The following is a 14992-nucleotide window of genomic DNA, read 5'->3' as shown; positions in this document are numbered from 1 at the left end:
GACAATACACATTTATAAATTAAAACAAATCAAGACTCAAACAACTATAGCTAAAAATTAAAGACCCAGTACGCAAATGAACGTGTTTTCTACCATTTTTATTTGTTTTATCACGCTAAAGATTAAGACAATACGCATTTATAAACTAAAACAAATCAAGACTCAAACACAACTATAGCTAAAAAAGACCCAGTACGCAAATAAACGTGTTTTCTACCATTTTTATTTGTTTTATCACGCTAAAGATTAAGACAATACGCATTTATAAAATAAAACAAATCAAGACTCAAACACAACTATAGCTAAAAAAGACCCAGTACGCAAATAAACGTGTTTTCTACCATTTTTATTTGTTTTATCACGCTAAAGATCAAGACAATACGCATTTATAAAATAAAACAAATCAAGACTCAAACACAACTATAGCTAAAAAAGACCCAGTACGCAAATAAACGTGTTTTCTACCATTTTTATTTGTTTTATCACGCTAAAGATTAAGACAATACGCATTTATAAAATAAAACAAATCAAGACTCAAACACAACTATAGCTAAAAAAGACCCAGTACGCAAATAAACGTGTTTTCTACCATTTTTATTTGTTTTATCACGCTAAAGATTAAGACAATACGCATTTATAAAATAAAACAAATCAAGACTCAAACACAACTATAGCTAAAAAAGACCCAGTACGCAAATAAACGTGTTTTCTACCATTTTTATTTGTTTTATCACGCTAAAGATTAAGACAATACGCATTTATAAACTAAAACAAATCAAGACTCAAACACAACTATAGCTAAAAAAGACCCAGTACGCAAATAAACGTGTTTTCTACCATTTTTATTTGTTTTATCACGCTAAAGATTAAGACAATACGCATTTATAAACTAAAACAAATCAAGACTCAAACACAACTATAGCTAAAAAAGACCCAGTACGCAAATAAACGTGTTTTCTACCATTTTTATTTGTTTTATCACGCTAAAGATTAAGACAATACGCATTTATAAAGTAAAACAAATCAAGACTCAAACACAACTATAGCTAAAAAAGACCCAGTACGCAAATAAACGTGTTTTCTACCATTTTTATTTGTTTTATCACGCTAAAGATTAAGACAATACGCATTTATAAAGTAAAACAAATCAAGACTCAAACACAACTATAGCTAAAAAAGACCCAGTACGCAAATAAACGTGTTTTCTACCATTTTTATTTGTTTTATCACGCTAAAGATCAAGACAATACGCATTTATAAACTAAAACAAATCAAGACTCAAACACAACTATAGCTAAAAAAAGACCCAGTACGCAAATGAACGTGTTTTCTACCATTTTTATTTTAGTATCTTGCTAAAATCAAGACAATACGCATTTATAAACTAAAACAAATCAAGACTCAAACAACTATAGCTAAAAAAGACCCAGTACGCAAATGAACGTGTTTTCTACCATTTTTATCTTTATATTTTTCATAATTAAAATTTGTAGAACATCAAAATCGTTATTGATTAGATAATTTAAAAAGCAAGTTAAATATAAATTCGCCAAGATCTTCCATAAAATCTTCTTACTTGTTCCTTGGAAATGGCGAGAAAGGCATAAATTACTCCAATGTGCATGTTGTGTTCAAGTACTCCAGGTGTCTTCTGCGTATTGGCTTTGCCCAAAAACCATTTCGCTTGAACCGTATTAGCCCTACTTGTTTGAGCTTCGTAGAACGCCACTTTTGCTTCTGCCCGCAGTGTGGACAATTAATGAAGAAAAACTATCGTCGTTTGTAATTTAGCATTAAGAACGAAAAAGCAATGACTTAAACACTAGACAATTTGAAGATTATACAGTCATCAGCTGAATATCAAGTCATAAAACATGAATCAAGCTCCACTTGTTGTTGAACAGATACGAATTCGAAAATGCGAACATGTCAAATTATACGAAGGAAAAGCATGTACAATAAAATATTGTTTCAGTTTTTGCAAGCGTGCTTTAAAATATTTAAAAATGCGCGCCCTTGAGTAGCACACGTGCACTAGTTCACCCGTCACGGCTCGCCTATTACTTTGACTAATTAGACTTAGGCAACCAATAGCACAAAGTTAGTAATTAGTTAGCTAGCTATCTATTTCACGGGTATATTATTTGCACTCTATTTATCTGTTTGATTTGTATAGGAAATCGCACGATCTCGAGTACAATTCGGAATTTATAGGTATGAGTGATGTTTGAAAGTTTTCCAAATTTGACGAGCCTTCCGAGGCGAGTCCAGTTTGAAAACTTTTAAAACATTACGAGTATCTATAATTCCGAATTGTACGAGAAGATTGTGCGATTTTTTGTTCATAATACGCTCAACAAAATTGTGCAACTTAATTGGGACTCTGCAGAGTACAATTTGTCCAATCAGAATCGAAAATTTTGTTGTATTTGAATTCGCATTTTTTTATTTATCTCCATTTGTAAACAATTAAATGATTACAATAATAAGTTAGATAATTATTTTACAATAGTAACATATCAGGAGGGAGGAGATGACTCAAATCGTTTTCCTATTAAAATTCTGAAGCAGTCATGTATGACAGTGTGACGTCACATAGCAACCAAATCTTGGCGCGACGCGTCTACCAAAATGTCACAATAAAATCGTAATTTTAAAGGCGTGAATCTTGAAACGAAAAGCGGTCAAAACAAAGATTTAACAGTTTATTCACCTTTAATTTAACGTAAGCCTAATAATTAGTCATTAACTTATCAAGTTCAATACTTTTTTTATCATATCAACGATCTAAAACTCTGAAAAGTTAAATAATTTGAGCTACTGGCCTTTCGTTTTCTCGCCATTTTTTTCCCTGAAAGAAAAGTTATCGCGTAGTTAGAAAAATCTTTTCTCTTCTTTCCCTTCATTTTATAAACCCAAACAAGGACGTTTTACTACTAAGCTGTTGGGCTTTTAACTAAGCTAAAGTACGTTTTCCCTTGTCTTTCCATTGTGCTCATCAATCCTTTTAATTGTCAGTAACTCGTTTATCGTATTCGCCTTCGTAAACCAGTCGTACTTTTTGAACAATTTTTAGTCGCAAAATCAACATTTAGATGGTTTATTCTTTATCTTTAGGGACCATAAATCATATCTGCGTTCAGTATCTTTGACCTCCTTTCCTCGACCTTAGATAAAGCATATTTTTTCTTTGTTAAAAATCGATTTTTTTGTTCTGAAATTCTATTCATTTTACAGTAGGCTTATATATTGTTGTCAAAAAATACATATACATAAAAACCTAAGCTTATACAAAAAAAACGTTGATGACATTTATCAAGTTTAATTGAAAAATATTTTCAAACATTTCATTTTGTGGTTTAAAAAAATTGAATATTTTATATGGAAAAAATTGTTTGCTAAAATTGCATGATTTATTATATTAAAAATTGATTTAAAAAGATTGCAAGTTGTTATAAATACATTCATTGAATATTCTTTTTAAATATTGAAAAATTGATTTATAATATAACAATCATCTTTTACCCCACAAAGTGAGGTGAAATTTAAAGACTGAAATCCATATTTGTATAGTTGAAACCTCACTGTTAAAAATGGCAATTTTGAGGATCTTCATTTATATCTTACTTTTGTATGACCTGTATTTTGACTCTGCTGGTGGGTTATTTTCTCAAGACTACTATCACATTGTACAGGTGATGATGGCAATCATCCTCTACCATGTTTTAACCTGCTTTATTTATCAAAATTCTCTCCTTTGGTCATGCAAAGTCCCATTTCTGGACTCTCCTTTTGAAAAAGACACTATGATACAGAATAACTCATTGCTGAAGAGAGACAAGCTGTACAGATGCACAAAAAAAACACAAGAAAAATTATCTTTTATTGCAAGTGAAGAGCAAGAATCGTGCCAATTATTGTAAGCAGCAGTCATTTAAAACTGTAAGAAACCAGTGCAGTGACACAGCTGGTAATGGTGTTGATCCTGTGTCACAGTTCTGGTACAAGATTCCAGTATGATTCTTCAAATTTTCATAAGATGTGTACAGTTTGCCTTGTCTCTGATGTGTTTAATATCTTTTGTTGTTACAAAGATGTGTGTTTGTGTGTGCTATAGTGGTACATTAATTGTTACCAATGATATTTAATCTTCTATTTTTTCCCAAATTCTTTATGACACAATATTTGATGGTAGTATTAGTGTATATTTCTTGCTCTTTGAGGTGGGAACACTTATTCCTTATGTTCTGCATTTAGACTGCTGTATCTTAGTTGAAGAGGTATTCAGTGAACTATTAATTCCTAGTATGAACTTTTTATAAATGTATACTGATGTGTGTGCTATAGTGGTACATTAATTGTTACCAATGATATTTAATCTTCTATTTTTTCCCAAATTCTTTATGACACAATATTTGATGGTAGTATTAGTGTATATTTCTTGCTCTTCGAGGTGGGAACACTTATTCCTTATGTTCTACATTTAGACTGCTGTATCTTAGTTGAAGAGGTATTCAGTGAACTATTAATTCCTAGTATGAACTTTTTATAAATGTATACTGAATGTTAAGCCTGGTCATAATAATTGTGTGTACGATAATTGCAATAATCAAAACTACTCTCACCCCAACGATCACACTTCACAACAAACTTCAACACCTGGATTCAAACCACTGATTAGCCATTATCTTAAGCCCTGCTACTTATGCTCAGAGTTGGGGGGGGAGGGCGGGGTTAGAGAATTGGGAGGAGTTGCTTGTCAAAAATGTTGAAAATGGCTTCTAGAATAATGATTTTCCCCCCCAAAAAGGTACAAACTATCTATGAGTGCTAAGTGACAGAAGGGAGGTAATAATCCTAAATTTCAACTGTCAGTTTGGCTTTCATTTTTTCATTTCATTTTTTTTTTTTTTTTTTTTGCAAAGAAACCACCGAACCCCCTGGGATATAATAAACGATCAGTCCCTTATTAAAAGCTGCATACAGTATGTTCATGTAAAATGTTGTCTTCTCCCCATGTCCTTTTATTTGCTTGAATTCTTATTTTAAATCTAGTAATAGTTTATGGTTGAATCATCTATTTTGTATGAATAATGTTTGTCTTTTTGTTGCTCAGTTGTTTTCATCTCTGCCCGCATCTCTGAGTGTTAAGTAAGAGCCCTGACATAACACCCTGGTCCTGATATAACAACTTGTGCAGCAATCGTAGAGATTATAAAAACATTATACATCACAGGAAAATTACAGTGACATTGATATCTACTTGTTGATACTTAGAAATCGCTCGAATTATGAAAAACAACCACAACAACTTTCGAATACACTTTCCTTTCCTATTTATTAAACTTCATATATTTAATCGTGAAACATATCAGTTTAACATTTGAGTTCTAAAAAGAACTAAAATTAAATATGAGCTCGCCCAACCTGGAATATAAGATCATATTTCATGGATTAAAATCATTTTAGGATAGGAATAGGAAAGTACAACATGGATAATACAAGCTTTACTGTACGACTTTTGTGTGTTTAGAATAAGGTGGCAATATATTATCTACAGATAGAGTACAAACACTAAAAGTGTGCAACACTTTGCACTATTTAGTAGTAAATAGTGCTAATTAAACAATAGAAAACAATAATAATTTAACAGTATTTAGTGGTATTTATGTTACACACTTATAGTTTGTACTTATGTTATTTATGTAAATAGCTAATTTTAAATTTGATGACTTTTGATTTTTTTATTCACTCTTATCAAGTTAATTATTCACATATTTACCTTTTGCAAGTCTGCCTTGTTGACTTATGATTTGTGCAAAACATGGTGTCAAACCCAAGGAAACGTTTTTCCAACTTCAAACAGATTGATGAGCAGTTGTGCAAAAGGTTTCTTCACGAAACTCCGCAAATACAAAGATGAATACCTAGGTTCCTTAACCTCCTTTTGTGATGCCATAGATCAAATCTTTAAGTCATCAAGGTCTTAAAATATTCTTGTGTGTCGTCTTTTTTCGAGTGGCTCTTGGAAAGGTACTTCGCAAAGAAAAATTCAATAACTAAAGATCTTTTTCGTTAAAAGCATCAAAGTAAGTGAAAAAACATTTTCGAAGGACTCCTTTACCCATATGACTGGTTCATAAAGCAATATCTTTGAGATTTTTGGGGGAAAAACGGGAAAGATAAACACGAGCTTTTACTCGTCCCTCTTGGCCGCCATTGTGAAATCGCTGAACCGCGACGTGACGTCATACTGTCATACATGACTCATTCATTATTGTTTACCTTGGAGACGTCTCCTCCCTCCTGGGTTCCATAGTTGTGTTGCTCAGAGATTAAATATAACTGAAAATTTGATTGTTTATAAACTCATAAAGATGATCATAGATTATCAAACAGGTATGGAGTTTTACAACATCAGGAAGTTTTAACAATTTTAGCTTTGCATAATATGGAGTTATGTGCTCACGTAAAGGGACATCTCCTGTTATTCTAATTGATTTATTCTGAAATTTGGTTAAGTCATATAAAGTAGAAATATAGTTATTCTCCCATAGACTAAATCCATATGTAAGGTATGGATATATCAAAGTATAGTAAACTTTGGTCAAAGACTGGCTATCCAAGTATTTCTTCAATTTTGACAAGACGTGAATATTCTTACTTATTCTTACTAATTTTGTTGAGTGTATTATGACTAGTAACTAAATTTGTGTTCTTGATTTTACTTAATCATATTTATGTATTTTACTGATGAGACGTGCGCGTATACACTCAATTGAAGAATCGTTGTCGGGTTCAGAAACATAGAACATAAAAGCTGAGACCAAAATGGCACATGGGAAATGACATAATTATATCATAATTTATTCATTTGCGCAATCCATGCAGTCGGTTTAGAATGTCAAACGCGTATTAAAAACAGTGGATGATGCCACGGGTCGCCGGTCACAGCATGGATCTAATTAACGTACTTCCCATGTGCCATTTCGGTCTCAGCTTCTATGATTCTGAACCCGACAACGATTCTTCAATTGAGTGTAAATGAATAAATCTATTCTATTCTATGCAGGTGCTACTAAGCCGTTCGTATGTCAAGGATGATACTTTGTTTGTCAAGATCAATGTTGAAACTGCTGGATTACCTCCGCTTGGCTTCTGATAGACCTTTTCAGCTTGGGCGTAATGTTATCCCATTTCTAAACACGTGTCATTCCCCTCAATATTATTTCTTTGTTTTGGCCACACTTGACATGGCCACACATGGTTATAATACAATGATTTTGAGTGGCATTCGTGAAATATCAGACATGGCTTGTATCGTATACGCTGCACCATTCAGGTATGTATACTACACAATACAAGTCGGATATTCCAAGGCGTGTAAACAGAAAGCACTGTATAGAACCCTTGCATTACATCCCAAACTGGAGTTCAAAACAGTGAAAAATGTTAACATCAAAAAAATATTTAATCCTCAAGAGTAGGGAAGCATTTTAACCTCCAGTTTAGGATTTAATTCATTAGTTTAGGAATTAGAATTAGTTACAGGGGCTTATAACCATTTTATTCCACGCCACTTCAATTAATCGTCACAAGGGCGCAATATCTGATTAGAAGATACAATGAAATCATTAGTTTTAGTTTTATTGCTGTTTAGCTCTAAGTACAAGACAAAAGAAAATGAAAAGAAGAGAACTATTGCAATTATTAGAGGCTCAGCATAATATTTAACAATTAGCATATACCAACTTGTGTACTTCCTAAGAACGCGCGCGCTCATTGGTTAATTGGAGGTGAATATTGTGCGATATTCACCTCTGAATCTCGGAATATTAAGTCGGCTACAAAAAAAGCATCTGCCGGCAATCGTTGTGCTACAATTTCGATGAGGAAATTGAAAAAATGAAAGTAAATGCCATTCCTATCAATACTAAAAAGGCAACGAAGTATGGAATAAAGGGTTTGGTAAAAGTTTTGCGTGAATTTATCACGCAAACTAAAAGTTTTTGTTCGTTTGTTTTTATTGCTCTTTTACTCCGACGAAGGACTAGCGTCCGAAACGTCAGTAAGTTGTTTCATCTTTTCACGGTGTATAATTTACCTTTTCATCATTACTGTTTCATTAGAAACACCGACGCAGCTCACACTAGTTTTAGCTAGTTATATCTTGTTTTTATTGAATTATTGTATATAAAAATAAATTACTCTGTACGCAAGTTGTTATATGCTAAAACAATTATTCGCCGAAGGCGAAGTGAATAGTCGCGTCTCGGTAAATATTCCCCGATATTCACTTCACCGAAGTGAATATTTACCGAGACGCGAGTTGTCAAGCGACAAAGTAAATGATCCCAGATAATTGTTTTAGTATTTTTTAACACAAGTGAATGTAATAAATAAGGGGGAGAGAGGTTTTTTTTAATTAAAATTCTATTTATCTCTGCAAGCAGTACGAATCGAAAAACAAGTGTGCGTATGCGCGCTTAGCTCCTGTAGGTGAATATAACAGCATAAGACGGAAACTGTGATTTATTATATTCACTTGTGTAAAAATACTAATAAATATTATTATGTAGTGCTGGAGAGAGTAGCTTAACTATTAATACCGCCGAATTATACTACGGCTTTCTTCTATTCTGACTGGCTATATATATATATATATATATGTACATACACCGAATCCCTAAAACTTTGACAATTTAGCGATATATATACATATATATGTATCCCCTTTTTCCTATTGTCTCTCCTTGAAAATCCAGGTATGACAATAGAAAAAAGGGGGTTACACATATATGTATATATATCGTTAAAGGGCCACTTGGACGAAAATTGCTCCAAAATTAAAACTCTTTCATTCGAGCTGGAACTTTGCTGAAATAATCTTGAATACATTAAGAACCACCCACTGGAATATCTTTCTGATATTCGAAAGGAAAGGGCCAAAATTTTACGATTTATTTTCGTCCGCCATTAATTTCTTTGAATCACAGAATTCGACTCAAGAAGACTGGCACGAGTACTTATGACGTCATTTACTCAACCCAAACCAAAACATTGGTGGGTAATGTATGTGCCATGTTCGTAAAACTCGGTTTATTTGGTTTATTCAGAAAATATATAATGTTTCATTCGGTTTCCTAACTACTATATGACCAAACAATGTCTAGGCGCTGAAATTTTTCAGTTTCAATAATACTGACGATCATAATTCTAAAATTTCAATACATCTCGGCACGCCAAGAATCACAACAAAGTAGGACGCATGGACGAGATTCTAGCGGTTCCATCGCGCGAAGTGACTGAGATATTCGGGATTTATTCGAATCATTTTAAGGATAAAAATTTTTCAAGGTATATTTACATACAAGGGCAAAGAGCAACCCCACAATTTGGGTCCGCGAGACATCCGACACAATGAAAGAAAAATCTACGAGCTGAGTGACAGACGCCGCTGTCGCGCGAGTAATAAATAAGAAACCTTTGACATGTTCTATTACAAAGATGATATTAGATAATCGTATGTTTGTACCTATTAAATGCATAATAAACATTTTGAAGCAAATAATAACCGTTCTGTAGTAAATCAGCTAGGAAAATTACGAGCTCACATTCTAAATTATTCGGCACATAGATCTAAGTATATTGTCACAAATCTTTATATTACAACGCAGAATTCAAAAGGCAATCGGTTGTTTTCATAACATCAATCACTATTAGATTACATTGAAATTTAAGATCTTTATATCATTGCCAGTACGTAGCAAATACAAATAATGAAATGAACGTAAGGAATTTTTAAACCTCTTCCCAAGCATTGCTTCTTCTTCTAGTTCGGCTCCATCTTCATACATTATATCTTATGGTTCTAAGTCTTCAGGATTGACAAAGCGAGCGTCCAAAGGAGTTTCCATCATATTTGAAGAGGTATCAAAGGTTTAAAAAAAGTCTGTTTAGAGATTCTTTTCACGATAACGCGTTTAAAACATCAAATAAACTTCAGGTAATCTAACAAGAAATGTATAGTCAAAACGACGCTAACATGACGGTGTTGAGTAAATGACGTCACAGCATAAAACTGCTGTACATAATGACTCGTTGGCCGTGAGTCAAAAAATTAATGGCGGACGAAAATAAATCGTAAAATTTTGGCCCTTCCCTTTCGAATATCAAAAAGATATTCCAGTGGGTGGTTCTTAATGTATTCAAGATTATTTCAGCAAAGTTCCAGCTCGAATGAAAGAGTTTTAATTTTGGAGCGATTTTCGTCCAAGTGGCCCTTTAAAGTGTCAAAGTTTTAGCGATTCGGTGTATATGTATATATATGTATATGTATATATATATATATATATATATATATGTATATTTTAGGTGTGGGATGAATTAACCTAAACAAAGAATATTATTCCTAAGGGAACGACACGTGGTCTGAAATGAGAGCTTTACGCCCAAGCCGAAAAGGTCTGTCCATGCAGTTTGTCAAATTATTTTATGCTTTTCCGTGTGATTTGATTGATTTTCATTGTGATTTGAACTGACAATCGTAGTCTATGATTTTTTGAGTAAAATTGTAAAAATGCAGTAAAACTCCAAGAGATGTGATGAGATGATAAAGATAAAGATTTAGGAGCAGGCGTAGCTCAGTTGGTTAGTGCGCGACCTTCAGAGCTTGAGGTCCACGGTTCGATCCTTAGGATATCAACGTCTGTTTCGACTTTTCTCTAATCCGTGTAGCTTCAGCTTTAAATACTCTTAAAACAGAGCACTGATGGAGAAAGGGGGGTAAAGTGCGCACCGTCGGCTTCCATTGATAGCAGTTGAATTTCAACTGAAGGAACTACCGACGTTAAATATAGGTACTTTACTTTTTTTTATGATAAAGATATGGGGCGCCGATCCAGTCAATATTCTCATCATTTATTTCATGGCTTGTTGTATTTTTATTGTGGTCTTTGAATTTGCTTTTATGGTGATTATATTTAATTTTTGGTAGGACTGAATTTGCTTTTGAAGCACCCGAATTTACTTTTATGGTCATTTGTTTAATCTTTGACAATCGAATTAATATATTCTAATGCAGGATTTTTAACATGCTAATTATGATGCATCCAAAGACCATAAATAAATTCAGATTAGAATTTTAAAAATCCTGCATTAGAATATATTGATTCCATATGATAATTGTTTACTGTACGGATACTCCAACCTGGAACACTTTGAAAAACTAGTATCACTAACCAATCATATTGCGACATTTAGTTCAGTACTTTTATTCAGCCTATCGGATAACTCATAGATATAATAAGAGCGTGAGAACGTGATAATCTGATTTAAGATGTCACTGGATCACATTTGTATATTGTAAAAATATGGTTACCTAATATTAGTTACAATGTTATTCCTAATTGTTTATGTAATGTAGGGGGAAATGCGTAATCACTGAAAAACATAATTTAATTTCAGTAATAACCACAACTGCATGTTTTATTCCAATCGGAAAGAGCAGCAACATTAAAAAATACGATCAACGTCGTGACAAAATAGGCTGCGATGCTCTTCCATCCCGATGTTTTAATTACATTGACCGGCAGTAATAACAGTCATGTTCATGGGAGGTCAGCACGCTCCTATATTGTGGCGACAGTCACATTTAAGACCGATGTAACTTTCATATAAGTTCCAATTTTGATTATTATGCGTATATTCGTTCATATTACTAGCTAGGCAACATAAATTGCTCGTGTTATTTTAATTGATTACTCTTTAATTTGTTATATTATTAACTATATTCGTAGATTACAAATTGTGTAGCGTATAAACAACATCATTTACTCAACCTTGTTGTTCTTTTAGCTTTTAACCCAAAATTCCTTGGTGATAACTGCTTAAAATGCAGAATGTTTGGTAGAGTAGTTATTTAAAGGGCCAAGTTGGATGAAACTCCATGAAAATTGGAAATGATTTGAAACTTGTTTAAACTTATCTATATGGCCCAGATAGTAGCCAAACAACATGTTTCCTTCACAGTCAAAAGTGGCGGAAAAATTATCAATTTTATTTAGCATCTAAATTGTGAGTAAATGACGTCATTTACTCAACCCTATTGTTCTTTTCACTTTTAACCCAAAATATCTCAACAGAAAAGTGGCTCCCAGGCTAAAATTGTCACTAATCTGATTTTTAAAATTATAATTGAGTCATATTATCCTCATATACTTCAGTTATTCGGACATCCAAGTGCCCCTTTAGGTCATCTATATTCATCATTAAAGTGCTAGTCTTACGAAAATGACACCATCCCTAGAAATTATACCATATTTAGAAAACTCATTAATAATGCATGAGGAAAACAATAGAAATCATGACCATGAAGGAGATTTATTTCTGATATAGATTCGTCTTCATTTGCATAAACTTTAACTTGGATTTTCTTTATCAAACTTGGTTCATTTCGTAAAGAATTCTGTACAATATGAGAACATACATCATGAGTTTTCTAAGCCGTTCAATAATCTCGCAGATCATGTTTTATCGGGTCTAAAACCACTCGGCTATGCCTCGTGTTTTATACCAGATAAAACACTCCTGCTCGTTTATTAAACAGTACAAAACTAGACATGTAATATAGTTTACTGTCCAAATTCTATTTCGATACAAGACCAAAATTAAAATGCTACGCCACTGACAACCAATAAAATTGCTGCTCATAGATAGCAATGGCTCTGGCAGGCTTTTGACAATTTTCGAAAGTAAAATTTAGACGGAAAAGGTTTTGTTTTCGAACCAATTATTCTTTATTGATAAACTTTATAACCTATTTGAGCATAAAGAATTTAGGGGATTTTTTTAAGCTATTTTCATTTTCGTAAGATTAGCACTTTTAAAAAATACGGAATAAGCAGTTTCCAATTTTGACGGATTTTCGTCCAAATGCCCCTTTAATCAACTGACAAGAATAATTCATAGCCATTTTGAGCAATATTTGAACTTTATTTATACACCAACATCAAATCGTCCTTTTATTTCGAAACTAATGTTGCAAAAAGAGTGGTGTTTGCCATGGCGCTGAATCTGCCCTTATTAGAGTGCAAACAATTAATCCGTGAAACCTAATTACTAAATAGTAGAAAATAGTGCTAATTAAAAAATAGAAAATGGAATTTGCATGAAATTGCGTTATTTAGTATTGCTAAAGTTTCACGGATATATTGTTTGCACTCTATAGTACAGAATATAAAATCCTTTGCGTCCCAAAAGAATCTGTATTGGGCCTGTTATTGATGGGTTGCAAGCATTCCCTAGAGAGTCAAAAGACTAAAACATGGCGGCCATTGTGGTGCCGTTAACAATGGATGCTAATGAGAAATCTTTTGTTAAATGGCACCAACATGGCCGCGATGACGTAAAGCAGCAGGTAGGGGGACTGGCGGCCACCCCCCGGAATTACATGGGTATTCCCCGCGCTCACGTACGTGCGTCGGCCGCGGGTATTACCCGTAAGGTCGTTCTGGGTATTACCTGCGTAATTCGATTCGAAAATCTCTCTACGGGTTTTACTGGTGCCCCACATTACTAAGTTAAAATATTACCCCTAATGGAGGACAAAATATCGTTAAGTATACGATGAGTGGTAAGCTTATTTATCCAAGATGTAGCAAGAGCTTCACAAAGTGTGGTCTGATTTCCCATCTACGCAGGAAGGATCCCTGTGAGATTGTGACGACTTGTACGACAACGCGCGAGGAATACGTAAAGGAGTTGACAAGAAAGCCCGTGGTTCCCAAACCTGCTTTTAGACGTCGTCCTATGAAATATTGGATGCGTCCGCGTTGGGTCGTAAACGAAGGTTAAAATATTTCCTAGATATAGATGGACAACATCGCGCGCATTCAAAACAAAACTGTACGCAAGCTGCGAACCCAGGTATTGGATCGTTTGGACGCCGACTTCGCCTTCACGACATTCACAGAAGGAGACACAGAAGAAATCATGGATGAAGAAAGAGCCGAAAAGATAATAGACCTGATGCCTGAAGGTAACTACCGTTTACAGTTAACGTTTATAAAGTATTACGACGGCGACTGGGCAATAGAAAGAGGCCGTAACCCTATTCGGGCGTCTGGTAAGCAGAACCTGTTTGTTTTAAATAAGCAAACGCGCCCCGGAGCGCTGGTAGGCATCGACGCGCTGTTCTACGAGGTTGCTTACCCTGTTACGGTAGTTATCTACGGTGCGTATGAGATCAAAGAGCCAGACGTTAGGAAACTCAAGCCAATGCGACATCCCGGCAACTGCGTCGGGAAACTGGTAAGGGAATTCTTTGAAGATTCCGCCCGCGGAGGTAAGTTAACTCCGAAAAGAAAAGAAGCCATCAGGAAATGGGAAAACGCCACCTACAAAGCTGGGGCTACGATAGACAACATAAAGAAATTAGAAACCCTCTTAGAAAGGCGCATACACGTGAAAGACATCACAGACGGGTACATTTACCCTGGGACTCATAAATATGGGGGCCGAGGCGCTCCTATAGTCATCTACCAACACAACGGACACGCTTGGCGAGAACTTCGGTTCCCTAAGAAGAAAGAGACTAAGGTCTATGAAACTTCCCCATTGGTAGACTTAATCCATGAGAACTCTGTTTGGCTGATGGATCCCGAAGGAAGCCAGTTTATGACTCAAGATGGTACTCTTTACCGCCCCGAAATCGAACATCTGCGCATCCAGAGCGCCTGCGAAACCCTTGGGGAAGACTTCTCAGATGAAGTCCTTAGCTCCCGCAGCTTAGACTTCTTAGCGGCCAAAAAGAGGAATGGATGGAAACCTACCCCAAAAGAGTTCAAAGATATCTCCAAAGCGTGCGTAGAACACGGTCATGGAGGTCTTTGGAACATGGAGTACGACGAGGAAGAATACGTGTCCTTAGACATGAAGCACTGCTATCCTGCGTCATTTAAAGGCCTGGGGGATTGTAAGGAATATTACGACC

At 34.6% G+C, this 14992-nt stretch overlaps 1 protein-coding gene across 3 annotated transcripts in view; it reads left to right on the top strand.

Moving 5' to 3' along the window:
* The window catches only part of LOC116308925 (TNF receptor-associated factor 3), a 31993-nt gene extending 20154 nt beyond the window's left edge, over positions 1 to 11839 (top strand). For 2 of the 3 annotated variants that reach the window (XM_089036912.1, XM_089036913.1), the window contains exon 7: positions 7073 to 11839. In XM_089036912.1, coding sequence (XP_088893038.1) covers positions 7073 to 7162 — 90 coding nt within the window. In that variant the 3' untranslated portion in view covers positions 7163 to 11839. The remainder of the gene's footprint in view (positions 1 to 7072) is intronic. The other variant, XR_016121142.1, reaches the window with a different exon arrangement.
* The last annotated feature ends 3153 nt before the right edge of the window (positions 11840 to 14992 follow it).

The sequence above is a fragment of the Actinia tenebrosa genome, unplaced genomic scaffold, assembly GCF_029948245.1.
Source record: "Actinia tenebrosa isolate PJP-AT-01 unplaced genomic scaffold, QUT_ActTen_1.0 PGA_scaffold4__44_contigs__length_22323623, whole genome shotgun sequence".
Lineage (NCBI taxonomy): Eukaryota > Metazoa > Cnidaria > Anthozoa > Actiniaria > Actiniidae > Actinia > Actinia tenebrosa.
The sequence above is the reverse complement of the archived record's forward strand: the minus strand, read 5'-3'. Positions and strand labels throughout refer to the sequence as shown.